At 38.8% G+C, this 13,972-nt stretch overlaps 1 protein-coding gene across 2 annotated transcripts in view; it reads right to left on the reverse strand.

Moving 5' to 3' along the window:
* Positions 1 to 379: 379 nt before the first annotated feature.
* The window catches only part of GOPC (golgi associated PDZ and coiled-coil motif containing), a 28,229-nt gene continuing 14,636 nt past the window's right edge, over positions 380 to 13,972 (reverse strand). The window contains exons 2-9 of one of the 2 annotated variants that reach the window (XM_075597734.1): positions 13,083 to 13,247; positions 12,679 to 12,702; positions 9,914 to 10,089; positions 8,486 to 8,651; positions 7,848 to 7,943; positions 6,665 to 6,829; positions 5,442 to 5,622; positions 380 to 3,440 (exon numbers count right to left, since the gene is read on the reverse strand). In XM_075597734.1, coding sequence (XP_075453849.1) covers positions 3,337 to 3,440; positions 5,442 to 5,622; positions 6,665 to 6,829; positions 7,848 to 7,943; positions 8,486 to 8,651; positions 9,914 to 10,089; positions 12,679 to 12,702; positions 13,083 to 13,247 — 1,077 coding nt within the window. In that variant the 3' untranslated portion in view covers positions 380 to 3,336. The remainder of the gene's footprint in view (positions 3,441 to 5,441; positions 5,623 to 6,664; positions 6,830 to 7,847; positions 7,944 to 8,485; positions 8,652 to 9,913; positions 10,090 to 12,678; positions 12,703 to 13,082; positions 13,248 to 13,972) is intronic. The other variant, XM_075597735.1, reaches the window with a different exon arrangement.

Below are 13,972 nucleotides of genomic sequence, written 5' to 3' on the forward strand. Positions count from 1 at the left end.
CTCAATCTATTTACTCTGTGGACATTGAGGCCTGCTAAAGAGCTCAGTTTCCTTAGCACCAATTTTTATGATCTGATCGGTCAGCCAGATTTTGTATAGGGTTCTCCTAAGGACATCGCTTTGTGAATTTGTCAGTAACAGATCACAACTGCTTTCATACAATTGTAATTGTATTGTACCATAATAGTTGAATCTGTGGAGATGTTAGTTCTGTTACTAAATGTCTAATGATAAAAAATGTACTTTAGCCAGCTTCTATACATTTTCTTCAAATACCAATTATTCAAACCAGTGGTGACTCCAACCCAATGATGGTGGGATGGATAGAAAAATGTACAATGTTACTATACGACAAAATTAAATTGGTAACAGACACAAATAATTCAGAAGTAATTTATTTACAAAAGTCAAATCCAACTTGATGTGATCTTTGTTGCAACTCTGCTGCACGTCTACTGCATGTGTGACCAGAAGAAAAGAGAATGTGAAGAAAAGATACAATAAATAATGCCTCTGAATAGTTTTATACACACACCTTTGTTGAAACAGATACAGTATTAAAAAAAGGTACCTCAATTAAGTAACCCTACTCAAACATACCATGAAACATCTCTACGCTGCTGATACCATATACATAACCTCTTTGCTTCTATTCAAAACTAAGTGGATTCAATTGACCTAGTTACAGATTATATGAATGAAGTACGATCTAAAATTGTTTTACCCATCTCAAGTACACAAAACTGTAACATGTATTAAAACATCTGCTAGAATATATAAATTTATATCCAGTGGAAACCTATGTAATGAACTAGAGAATTAATGGCATTTCAAAGTCACTCATGTTTAGAACATTTTATGGGCTACACTTTGTTTGAGAGGCTTTACAAATGTGCCCATACACCTTAGTGGAATACAAAGCGACCAGTACTTGTTATATGTCCAAGTACATTAACACATACACCAGCTGTTTTAGTACATTTATTCAACTTTGTGGCACCTGTAACATCTAAACCTTGGAGTATTGAATCCAAAATGCATAGACAAAGTTATAAGCATACACTTGTTAAGTGTTATTTACATCAGTAGATAAAATCAATTCTACACTGTTTTGGCAGAGGATCCTCAAACGTGCAACGCTCTTTACTGCCCCAGTAAGAGGAGAAAGGTGGCTCCCTTGTTTAACCAAGTTGTTTCATTTGATATACTTTCTATAAATGAGTGTTTCTTTTCATTCAATACTCTAACATTGAAGACCAAGGTTAAAGCAGCAATCCCATTTGCTCAATTTTCAGTCATTTAATAGTATTGAAACTCAGGGGGGTGTCAGTACCTGAACTCCCGTTATTTTTAGCTTTGGGCATCTGCAGTTCAAACGATAATTACAGTTACTGTTTCTGCTCCCACCAGGGAAAACAAATTGGGCGTCGAAGCTCGTGGGTAATGAGGGTCAATAAGAAACTGCAGGCGTGCGTCGTGGCTTCGTATTGTATGGCGGTTTAAATGTCTTAATGTTCAGCTCTGCCATACCTCCCTTCCCAGTTCCTATACTGTAGCAAGACAAATACGGATTATAGGTAGAATTGCTGCTTTAACCCTTTGAGAGCTAGCCACAGGGTGTCACTGCCACAGCCCCTCCAGCACTTTGAGCAAGTGATTGCTTCACTCCGTCACTTATGATGGAAGAGGAGTCAACCGCCTTCCGTTCCTGGTCACATCAGAGGCAACCACCCTTCGCTCAATGAGCGGAATTTTTTTTGACGTAGCTACTATGTCCCAGGGCACCTGGAGTGCCCATGATGTAGTAGCTATGTCGTGGGGTGCTCACGGGGTTAAAATGCAATGTATATGTAAGCTCATAATAGTCTGGCTATAACAGTCGGATGTAACTGGACATAATACGATAGTGATATAAAATAAACCAAAAATATGCAATCTAAAAAAAAACACAGTATAAAAAAGCATTTAACAGAGATACAGAAGCTAGATTAGGTGACACGCCAAAGACCATGTCAGAGAAACAGGTAAACAAAATATTTATAAATAGCAATTTAGCGAGTATGTACATTTTCAAAGCTCTCTCAAAGAAATATATAGTGCAGTTCGTAAGGACCCAACAAAATAATGTTTTACATCACGTTTAGAACATTAAAATGTCAAAGTAATGGATATTACTAAAGGACCATTTATTTTTCATTGTTTTAGAGTTGTTTGCCGAACGGTCATTTCCCATTATTTTCCTCCTGAAAACAAGTGTTGTCCTCTCACATTTTGGCATTACAGAACAGGCTGATAAGCAGGCATTTCATGCTGTCTGTGGTATAAATATAGAACTACTGTATTACTCTAGTTGCAAGTTTAAATAAGATGTGAGATCTTCCTATCAAATTTGCAGTGGATGGGAGCAACCATCTGCAGACTTCCCCCATGCTTTATAGATGCTGTAGCCCACGAGAGATGGTATACGATCTGCTATTTACTATGCTTTACGGGCCAATTGTGTTGTCTATTTAGTATTGTCTATTTAGTATTGTCAATAAAATGTAACTCCTTCAGTGCTGAATAAGTTAATAAGCAACGTGTACAACCATTTTATGAGGAACTCAAAATACATCAAAATCACCTGGTAGATCTGATGCATATATACATAATTCTCAAGTTATTTTTCATTCCCACTTACATTGCAGGTAAGAAAAGGAGACGAGATCTGGGTTGCCAACGTAGTTTGATAATCCTGAAATCTATCAAAATGACTGTAGGAGGGGAGCGGAGAAAATCCTTGACTACATTAGGGCACAAAAGCATACCCCTCATTTATGAAATGGTTGTGCTAAGCACAGTGAGCACCTACACTGGATATCAATACAGACTGTCAGGGTTATTAAAAATTATTACAGTATAACAAAACGAATCCTATTTGCCCTGGAGTAAAGATCTCGGCCATTCTATTTGCAATGTATTTTTTTCCGTCCATCCATTTTTCCTTTCCATCTGGATGTTTCAAATACCATTATATATTACATCAGTCCTGTTCTTTGCAAAGTGAAAAATGTATACAAATAAAAACATTAAAAAGGTGGAAATACTTTTAAATGCTTTGGTGCTTACAAAATGAAGGGGGGAAAAACATGCAATATGTCAAATTATGGCTCGTAGTGGATAAATGAAAGACAGTTTTTGCACACTTAGAATTGCTCACAATTAAGCCCTGAGGAAACCGCCTTTGAGGCAACAGTAATCCGCCTCCCTTGGACTTTGTATAATTAGTCCTCGTCAGTTAGCCGTGTCCCACTAGCGTGAATATCGGTCTCTTCTGCCAAAGGCAAAGGAGACTCTTTATGACAAGGACTCTGAGGAATACGCTCGTTTGGAAGCTGTGTCCCCTGAAGGCTCTAGATCTCCATTTTCATGTCCATCACTGTGTGACACTCTGTCAAACACTGCAAGAAAGAAAGACTTATTTTTTTACCAACCAAACACTTTTTTTTTTTGCTAATCCTGCCGACCTGGGATAAACCATGGACTACTAATTTAAGTCATTAATTTTAAGTCCTTAATTTTAAGGTCATGCAATTATGATACCAACAACATCCAACCATACAGTATGTTAGTGCAGGGGTGCTAATCCACAGTCTTCAAGACCCCTCCCAACAGGTTTTTAGGATATCTACGCTTCATAACAGATGGTTTAATCAGTGGCTGGGTTATCCTTAAAACCGGACCTGTTCTCAAAAGCTTGTCTTATAATATCAATTGTTAGTCCAAATAAAAAAAGGTATCATCTAATACTGAAGTACTTAGTTACTCCGCACTAGCCCAATATATACAAACATACCATATTCTGAGCAATCACATGCTATGTATTTAAATTAGAAAATTGATATTTAGCCTATTAAAGTAAGGGTCCCCACTTTGCGTATATATGATCAGAGGTTCAGCAACATAGGAGATTTCCAAGATATTTGTATTTTTTTGTTGTCCATGTGAGACAAAAAAAAACAACTAAATATGGTTGCACTCACCAATAGAAAGTTGCAACGTTATAGCTTTCTATTGGCCGAGAAAGCTAGGCGGACCACGGTATGCATATTATGTTCATCGGATATGTATTTTTGCCTGGGGCATAAATTGCGTATGTATGAATGTCTTTATTTATATAGCGCCATCCAGCAGTAATATACGTGACAATCATAAATAACAAATAATATAAATAACACAAAGGGGAGAAGTGCTTCAGACATAAAAGTGACATTTAGGAAAAGGAGTCCCTGCTCCGAAGAGTTTACAGTCTAATTTGTTGGTAGGAAGAACGCACAGAGACAGTAGGAGGGCGTTCTGGTAAGTGCGTCTGCAAGGGGCCATAGTTAATGTATGAGGTGTATAGTATCAGCCATGGAGCTACTCATATGCTTCATTACGCTACACTTATAGTGACGGCGACGTCAGGCTACGATCGCTGGAAAAATCAAATTGAGATGACTTTTAGCGATCGCGACCAAGCCGTCGCGTCACACTTACTATAAAAATCACGCAACGGTGGCAATGCATTTGTTTTGACGCGACGCCGCGTCACTATAAGCGCAGCCTTAAGCAGTTGTGTTTTGAGATGGGTCTTAAAATGTGGATAGAGAGGGTGCTAGTCGGATATTGAGAGGAAGGGCATTCCAGAGGTGTGGGGCAGTAAGTGAGAAGGATTTAAGGCGGGAGAGGGCTTTAGACACAAAAGGGGGAGAGAGAAGACATCCTTGAGCAGAACGCAAGAGTCGGGATGGTGCATAGCGAGAAATTAGGGCTGAGATGTAAGGAGGGGCAGAAGAGTGTAAAGCTTTAAAAGTGAGGAGAATTGAGTGTGTGATATGGGATTTAATAGGAAGCCAGGAGAAGGATTTTAGCAGGAGACACGCGGAGACAGATTATGGAAATAGTAGTGATTCTGGCAGCAGCATTTAGGATATATTGTGGGGGAGACAGGCGAGAGGCAGGAAGGCCGGACAGCAGGAGGTTACAGTAGTCGAGATGGGAAGAGCATGGGGGCCTGCGTCAAGATTTTGTACTTTTGCCTTTTCATGATTCAAGGGTTTGCGTTTATTGTACAGTTTGTAATTAGATTCAGGTGCTAATGTTACAAGAAGGAAAAGGCCTATTGAATTAAAATGCAATTGAAGCATAACTTCCCAGGTGGCGTTAAGCCTTTAAGGTATTTTTTTTCTTAACCATGTCAGAGAAGCGAATTCTTTCTGTATAATACTGCAAATGTGGCAATCCTTTAAAATTTGTGCAGGAACGTTTTCTGCATGCATTTGTCCTAATAAATGTGGGGGCAACTCAACTTACAACACAGCATTTGGAAGAGAAACACCAAATCAACCAAATCCCACCCACTCTACAGTAGCCAGAACCTATACAAGATGTACAAAGCTGTAATGAGAGGCAGACATTACCTTGCAGTGGTTTGGCATCCCCACTTCCATCCTTTCTATTAGGACCAGGAGTCCCCCCTTCTTCGAGTTCATCAAGGTACAAGCGGTAGCGGTGTCCACTTTCATCTTCATACTCTACATTCTCATCGTCAGAGTCAATCTCTGGAGCAACGTACACGACTTCAAACTCTATCTCCCCTCTCTGTAAAACAAACATGATTACTGTTAGAATTCTTACACCGGTTTTCTTTACAGCACAAGTAATTCAAAGCAGATGAGCAACAAGCAGCTCTTTATTCCCCCAGTATTGCAAAAGTGAAGAGGCATTTTCTCTATATCCTTAGCAGCTTCAAGACCATTTATTGTGTGAAGAGTGTTTATGAAGCCTAATCAACGGCTCTGTATTGACCAAAACATTTGTTGCATCACCGTGCTCTCCTAACAATAAACCTTACTAAAAAGTCTTCTTTTTTTAAAAATTCCGTTAATAAGTGAATGGAAAGGATGATGATACCCATCCGCTTGTAATTTACTTGTGTTACATTCCTAACAGCATATGGTAGGAATTAGGATGTTTGAATACACCTTGATCTCAGTTAAGGTAATGTGACGTAAAATGGATCTATTGGGACTGCCCTGTGTATAGGAGCCTCAGAGTATTTGATTTTCCACTCTTATTACATACTTTACTGACAAATCCAACTGTTGTTTAATGTTTTGGAAAATAGATCAATAAATAAACATTTTTGCAGAGTGTTAACCTTTTGGGTCCAGGAACGCATCCCTTTGGCAGCCAAGAACTGCCACCCTTTCAACACAGATCCTAATAGGGCCCTTATAAATATAATGCATTTTATATTCCGTGATATTTGTCAATCTGCTTTTCATAGTTAAGCGATCGTGCTTACATATGCCAGACAAGTCATCATATGTTATATCATATGTTTAATTATGGTAATGACACAGATACCTCAAAATATGTGAGCGTGGGCAAAATCCTATTTAAAATTCACAAAAGCTCAGTCCCATTTAGGACCAAAATTATTATTATTTTTTTTGCTCACGTATTGCATGCTAAAATAAGTCATAATTCACAAGTACAGCGTGGTCTTTTTAAGACGAATGTTGGTTTTTTTGTAAAGAATGCAGTTGTATTTAGAAAAACACGATCAGTGTATTTACGTTTATATACAGCACAAATAGATCTTTGTTTTACCGCTACCAGTGGTTTTCTTTTATATTACCTGCTGAGAGAGAATAGTAACTGCGTCTTTATGTTTGGCATCTCTTAAGTTAATTCCGTTCACTGCCAAGATGGCATCCCCCACGTGCAGCCCCCCGCACCGGTCCGCAGGCTGAGCCGGGTGGATTTCAGAGATTAGAATGGGAACTCCATGCTCTTTTCCACCCTGACAAAAAACCATGAAGGAACATGTAAGTATGTAAAGAAATGCATTTACTTTGCAAACAGAAGTCCAAGAGGTATAATTGCTTGGTGGGAAAGTGCGCTCTGGTTGCTGGGTCCTTTGCTGCCATGGGTGTCTCAAACCATTATAGTATCGGAGTGCATCTAAAGCCCAAGGAGAGAGTACAGTCTTGAAGGATGAGAGCAAAGCAATTACAGAAGAAGCTAATTGGTTAGGCTATCTTGGTAATTAGCTTCAACGGAGGAGAGCTATGAAATAGCTGTGGTGCGACAAGTAAAACCTTATAATAGCTCATATAAGCTCTGAAAAAATCCAATGCTACTTTAATAGCCGTTTCTGTCAAATCAAAATTACCATTAAACACGGTTTTTACATACAATGCAAAAATAGATACGCAGATAAGTGCTATTTGACACACCTAGTGTCTGGAGCTTCCTACTAGTGGTAGCCAGATGAGAAGTCCAAGTACTGGGACACACACACACACACACACACACACACCTGTACCTTCTTCTAAGAGTAAAATCATAAGCCACCCCAAAATCTGCCCACCTAGTGTCGGCCCATAGAACACTAGTCTCCGGACGTTCCTCCTTCTCCTTCCGTGCACCCCAAAACTGGAACAACCTACCAGAGACTCTCATATCCACCACCAGCTTAAGTTCTTTCAAATCTAAGGCTGTCTCACACTTTAATCTGGTCTGTAACTGTTTCATACGCTCATAATATATATTTTCTTTAACTGTGCACGCAATGTCTTGTATATAATGTATACCTTGTTCATTTATGTAACTGTACTTGTAACCATGTATTATTTGTTTTACTCTGTGCCCAGGACATACTTGAAAACGAGAGGTAACTCTCAATGTATTACTTCCTGGTAAAATATTTTATAAATAAATAATAAATAAATCATTAATGGCCGACAGATTAAGCATAGTAATAGGATGTGCGCTACCAGTTATCTTACAAGAACATAGAAAGATTTCTAAAAAATCACCGTGATTGATATGCCAAGCCCTTCATGATCTTCTTTAACCAGGAGAACTTTTCTGATTGGGCCAACGCCTTGACTTTTCTTTAAACAGTCTGGCGCCTGGTGGAACAAAAGAGCATATTAGTTATCTTTCAGCACCACAATTCCTTAGTAAAACATAACATAAATGGAAGACTAGATACATCTTCTGTTTTTAATGCAGACATAGTGTTGTGGTTTCTTTCATGCTCTATTGCAGAAGATCATTACAGCACCACATCTTGCATCGTAGGCCCCTGTGGACAGAACCACTCAAATATCAAGCCATGGTCGCCATGTACATGGTACATACATATTTCTGCAGATGTACAAATACTACTCACTGTAGTTGCTTGCATAATGCTATTCATATAATTAATGGTGGCAACAAGAAAGCTAAAGCGTAGCTTGGAGGCACTTTAAAGATTGCAGTAAATCTGTGGAAGACCATTCTTTCATTTTAAGTTGGACAAGTCTACAACGCACTTATCTCCATTTTATATTGCTATATAATCTGTTACAATGCTGTCAGTACTGAGGAGGATAAGCATTTGATAGCCAAAAAAAAACAATACTGCATGCCTAATAAAGTTATCTATATAGAGCAGGGGAGGGGGACGTACGTGTCCTGGAGGTGTTACCAACGGTCGCTTTAGGTCATTTCGCCCACGGCAGGCTCTGATGACAGTTTTGTGACGATGCAGGTGGATCTCGGCCTCAAGCTGGTTCCAGAGTTTATCATGAGCAGGTCCCTTCATATCACGACCAAGCAACTGAATCTGCTGCACCCTTTACATTCGTAAAAAGGATTGAAACAAAAGAAATTCTATCCTTGAACCAATACGGATTTAACGTTCTGCTTCCTGTAACGCTCCTTAAGTCTGGTATCTTAACCGCTTATATCCCAGCAAATTAGTGGAGTAATGTTTTCTGTTATTAACCAAAATATATCCATAATACAGGTTTCTGAATGATATGAATACAAGTTTGAAACTGACTTTTCTTTTTAAAAAAAACAAACAAAAGAAAGGCATACAAACTACATTACAGATTTTATTTGTTAGAAATAGGGATTCTAGTTTTAGGTTTTAACCAAAACACTGACTGATCATCTTGCATTTCCAGGTAAAAATGATTCAAACTGGAAATTAAAGCATAATTTCTTATTGAAATAAATCTTTTGTAGCAACCCTTCCACAGATAGGATACACAGGTAACCCAAAGTAGTTATAGAAATGTAAAAAGTGCACATAACACTGAATGTAAATGTTAATACATTTCCGTTAACACCGATAGATTTTTTTTTCTCAAATAAATAAAATGAAAGCAATGGAAACCCACAAACAAATAAAAAACTGTAAATATGAACCCCTAGTTATAAATAACAAATATGGTCAGTTTAGACATCATACATTCAAAAATAAATAGGCTACAATAAATACATAATATTTATAGAAATAGGTACATTAACAACTTTCACTATTGAATACCTAAAGCATTTGCGTGATAAACTTTGCATTTACTATAAGGTTATATAGATGGTCAAATGTATATACACTTTACTTTCATACAACAATAAAGACTTATTTAAAACCAGAGACAGAACATGAAACACAGACAGAGCTCAGTGCACATTCAGTGAAACTTATACACGGTACAGTGCCTAAATATATATGTATAGGGCTTACAACACTTTGGCCAAAATGTTAAACTAAAAGACCATTTTATTTAATAGATATTTATACATATATATTTAGGCACTGTACCGTGTATAAGTTTCACTGGATGTGCACTGAGCTCTGTCTGTGTTTTATGTTCTGTTTCTGGATTTAAATATATATTGCCATGCTCAGTAGCACTCCTCTGTGACACTTATATGCTTATATATATGTTGTGGTTATTTTGGGGGTTCAATGTGAGCTTGTAGGTGTCCTGTATGTTCAACAATAAAGACCACAACATTCGAACATAACATTGTGTGTTGGTGCGTATCACTGCTAACCAACAGGCCATATAGACCCTCAGCCCTACAAGTTTTGTATTGAACCCACCTCCCAGCCAGCTCTTTATCCAAGTATTTGGCTGCCAGTCTTGCCCCATACACCTCCGCCTGAAGAACTGCAATGTGCCGGCGGAGAGCTTCACTTTCCTTTCGCAGCAATTTTACTTCTGCTTCCAATTGAGCTTCCTTCACCTTTTCTTTCTTGTTTGCCTCAAGTTCTTTTTCCTATCCCCCAAAAAAGGAAAAAAAAACATTTACATTAACCATTGCTCTTTAGTTTTTTTTTAACCTTATGGACATGGGAGGTCCTGATACATACTGCAGCAATACTCGTGACTGTTTTGCGATAGTGCCCTGATTGGCATTAGCACAGTTTAACAAATAACCACTAGAGTGTCATATTGTAAATTATCAATAACCAAACTTGAAGAGCTAAATTGCCAAGTTAATGACCTGCCCCCTTATTCACTAAACACAGCTGGCTAAGGGGAAACCAGCAGTATTGGAAGCTTAGAATAGCCACAACCAGGCAAACTGCTAGCGAACCAATCAAATCAATCAATAACCAACCTATGAGGAAGCTGCCGAAAGGGGGGAAAAAAATAAATGCCCTCTTGTTAAATAATCATGGATCCATGGGGAAAACCATAGCCCTGAATTAGATTTCCCATTTCAGAAACCCCCTTAAAAAAAGGGGGAGGGGGGGGGGGAGTTAAACAGAGGAGTGATGTTTTTAAAAGACCACACCTCTTAGCTCAAATTAACGCAACAATTTGTAAACATTACATAATTGGCAACCTTGGACAAATGTATTTATTGTTAAAACATTTGGCTTTTTTTTAATTTTTACGAAATATAAAAGATGCCTTTAACATGGACTCTGAACGAACAGAAGGGGGGGGGGGTGAGGTGTATGTCAAAGGGATTCCCTAGAGGAGGAATTTGTTGCTTTGCACTTTGCTTCTGCAAACTCATAAATAATAACAACAACAACAACAACAGGGAGGAGCTAGATGAAACCCTAATCTGTTTCAGATTACTTTATTTACAAACTAATTTATCTGATTTAACATCATTACCCGAAATGTAACTCCTATAACAAGTTACTGGTTCATTTGGTATTTCGTGTGACTGCAACTTTGAGAAATTAGTACAACCTTAAAAACGATTGCAAATCATAACCGTTAGCACAGAGGTTAAAGTAAAGTGGTGGTCAACTGAAGCAGGCCTAGAACAGAGGAAGAGATTACTCTAGCTACCACATTTGAGATCACATGAGAGAAAGTAGAGGCTGGAAGGTCAGTTCATAATAATACAGTAAAGGTGATTGGTGCTCAAGCATGGAATCCCATTGTTCTAAGTATATGAGGGGGACACTTCTGGGACAGGAGATATAAAACCTTTTAAAGAGCTCCAGTTGCCCTGAAGGCAGGGGTAAATGCACAAAGACACCCCCCCTAACCTCATTGGGCTGGCCCCAGGTAAGTACTCACGATAGTGTCACCAGTAGTCCTTCTCAATCTGCGTGCAGTTGCCAGTAGGGAGAAATCCAGTGCAAATGGGTTGGTGCAACGCACAGCAAAAAAAGGGGGTGATGGCAGGTCTGGCAAAAATATTTCTTTATTGGGTGGACATAAAAACAGAAGGCTGCAACCTTCTACGCGTTTCGTGCAGACAAATTGCACTTTATCAAGAAGTGTATCAACATGGTATACATCCGGTATATATAGGGCCACAGTCTGCCGATTTTGGCGCCAAAAACTCTCTAATTGCAAACCTCAAGCCCCTTACACTGCTTAAACAATTAGTGTATATCTGTTTAGGGCATGTGGGGATGGCTAATTACCTGTTGGCATTCGCAGGAGAGCCGCCTCCAAACACCCAGCTCTGTGACACGCACCGCACTGCAATGGAGGGCCAAATCTCGCGAGATGCGCCTCATGCTAGCCACGTTCGCTCCGCGCATGCGCAGAGCAAAGTATGTCATGAAGCAGTCAGGAATCACAAGGGCAATGCCCACAGAGTACTATGTGCTCGCGCATGCGTCCCCATGCCCGTTGGTGACTGGATAAATATATAAACCCCACCACATAGTGAGGATATTGATGGAGATGCCTGTAAACATATTGACACTCACATCAAATATCCAAAGTGCGGAGGGGGGGAAAACAAGAGGAAGGGTAGGGAGGGGGGGGGGGGGGGGGGGGAAGGGGAAAAAAGGGGGGGGGAAAGAAAAAGGATAAGAAGAAAAAGAAATAGAAAGGTAAGAGGAAAAAGAACAAAAGAGACGTGGAAAAGAAGAAAAAGGAAGAGAAGGAAAGGAAAGGGAAAGATAAATAATGGGAGAAAATAAAGAAATATTTTTGCCAGACCTGCCATCACCCCCTTTTTTTGCTGTGCGTTGCACCAACCCATTTGCACTGCAGTTCATAATAATAGAGCAATGCAGTCAGAAAATAAGAGCGTGTGTGAGAAGAGAAAACCAAACTATTAACAGAACATGCACATTAGCCATTCCAATCACCAAAATCCATGCACCCCATGAGACATAACACGGTCCCAATGAAATCAAATACTATTTAAATGAAAAGCAAGTGCACAAGTAGCATTCAAAATTAGGAAAAACATTATTTTCTAATCTATAGATATGGGAACAATGCCAGCAGCAATTTTAAACACACAACTTTAAAATGTGTAAATTAAATAAAATGACTGACGCAAAAAAAAGTTTTCTAAACACTACATAACGTCATAGCAGCTTCATGTAAGTTAGCGCCATGTTACACAGAAAGACAGGCAAAGTGCCATACTCACCATTACTTCCATAGAAGGGACAGACTTAAGACAAGAAGAGAAAAGGAGTCCGGTTAGAGAGGCTCATCGTCAGTAGAATGAAAGAACACAGTATTAGAAGAGAAAGGAAGCCAGAAGATGCAGGATCTCAGGATCCATGCAGTAACTAAGTACTGTATACACCCACCCACTTTCTTACTAGAGTCTGAACTGAGGTGGTTACGGTTTACAATACTGTGTGTCTGTATAGATAAATGCGACGTTTAAAAAGGAAGAAAAACAAAAAAGTTTTGCAGCAATGCTCAATCATATGGAGAGTATATATATATATATATATATATATTGTTGGGTAAATGTCGGTGATAAATTGGAACAGTAGTTGTTACCGTACCATATTTGTGAGTTAGTGTATACTTTCTACTCACCAGTTTAGCTTTGATGGCCCCGGAGTCCACACTCTGGCCTGACTTTGAGTGCAGCTGTAGCTGTACAGCATGCAACTGCAAAAGCTGATCATGCACCTCCTTATCCAAAACCACTTTCTCAGCCTGAGTCTCTGTCAGCTCGGATTTGAGATCAACCAGCTGTGCCTGAGGGTTACAGGAAAATAGAGATTGGTGTCTGCTAATAGCAGCAAGGCACTAAATTCAGCATAATGCAGGTTATAGAACAAACCCGTCTGCTGAGAATGGAAAACTCTAAAGATACAAAACATTAAAATCAGCAACTTCATTTATAGCAGCAATACATACAAAATCCTGTGTTCTTTAAATATACCCGTCGTGTAATATTAAAATCATACTTGCTGCATTTTGTTCACCACTCTGCCATTTTTAATGAGTTAACATATTAAGCCTACATTCAAAATCTTGTGTTTGTTTTTTTTATATAAATACATCAGTGCAGTATTAGATACTTACTGAAATGTTTTAAACTTTATTCTCCCCACTCTTTATACCCTTTTTAAACCTTGGGTTTCTGTAGTAGCGATTTACAAAAAGACAGCACTTCCGCTTTTAAATTGCTGGACAGTATTGACCCAGACAAGTAGGATCTTTGCCGATTGATCACTAGAGAATGGATCGTTCAGCGGCTCAGGTAATTACATTTCCTTAAAAAGTAAAGCAATTGCTGCATCTATTAAAAACAAACTGGAAACTATATTGCCCCTTCAGTCATATGCCAGTAAAATACTTGACATATCTCCTGCAAGTCGCAAAATTACTAAATACTGTACATGACCACATTGGTAACATTGCCAAATCATGTTTGAAAAACACATTCAAAGTGTTACTCTAGTATGTTTTTAACGAAC

This window comes from Ascaphus truei, chromosome 4 (genome assembly GCF_040206685.1).
Source record: "Ascaphus truei isolate aAscTru1 chromosome 4, aAscTru1.hap1, whole genome shotgun sequence".
Classification (NCBI taxonomy): domain Eukaryota; kingdom Metazoa; phylum Chordata; class Amphibia; order Anura; family Ascaphidae; genus Ascaphus; species Ascaphus truei.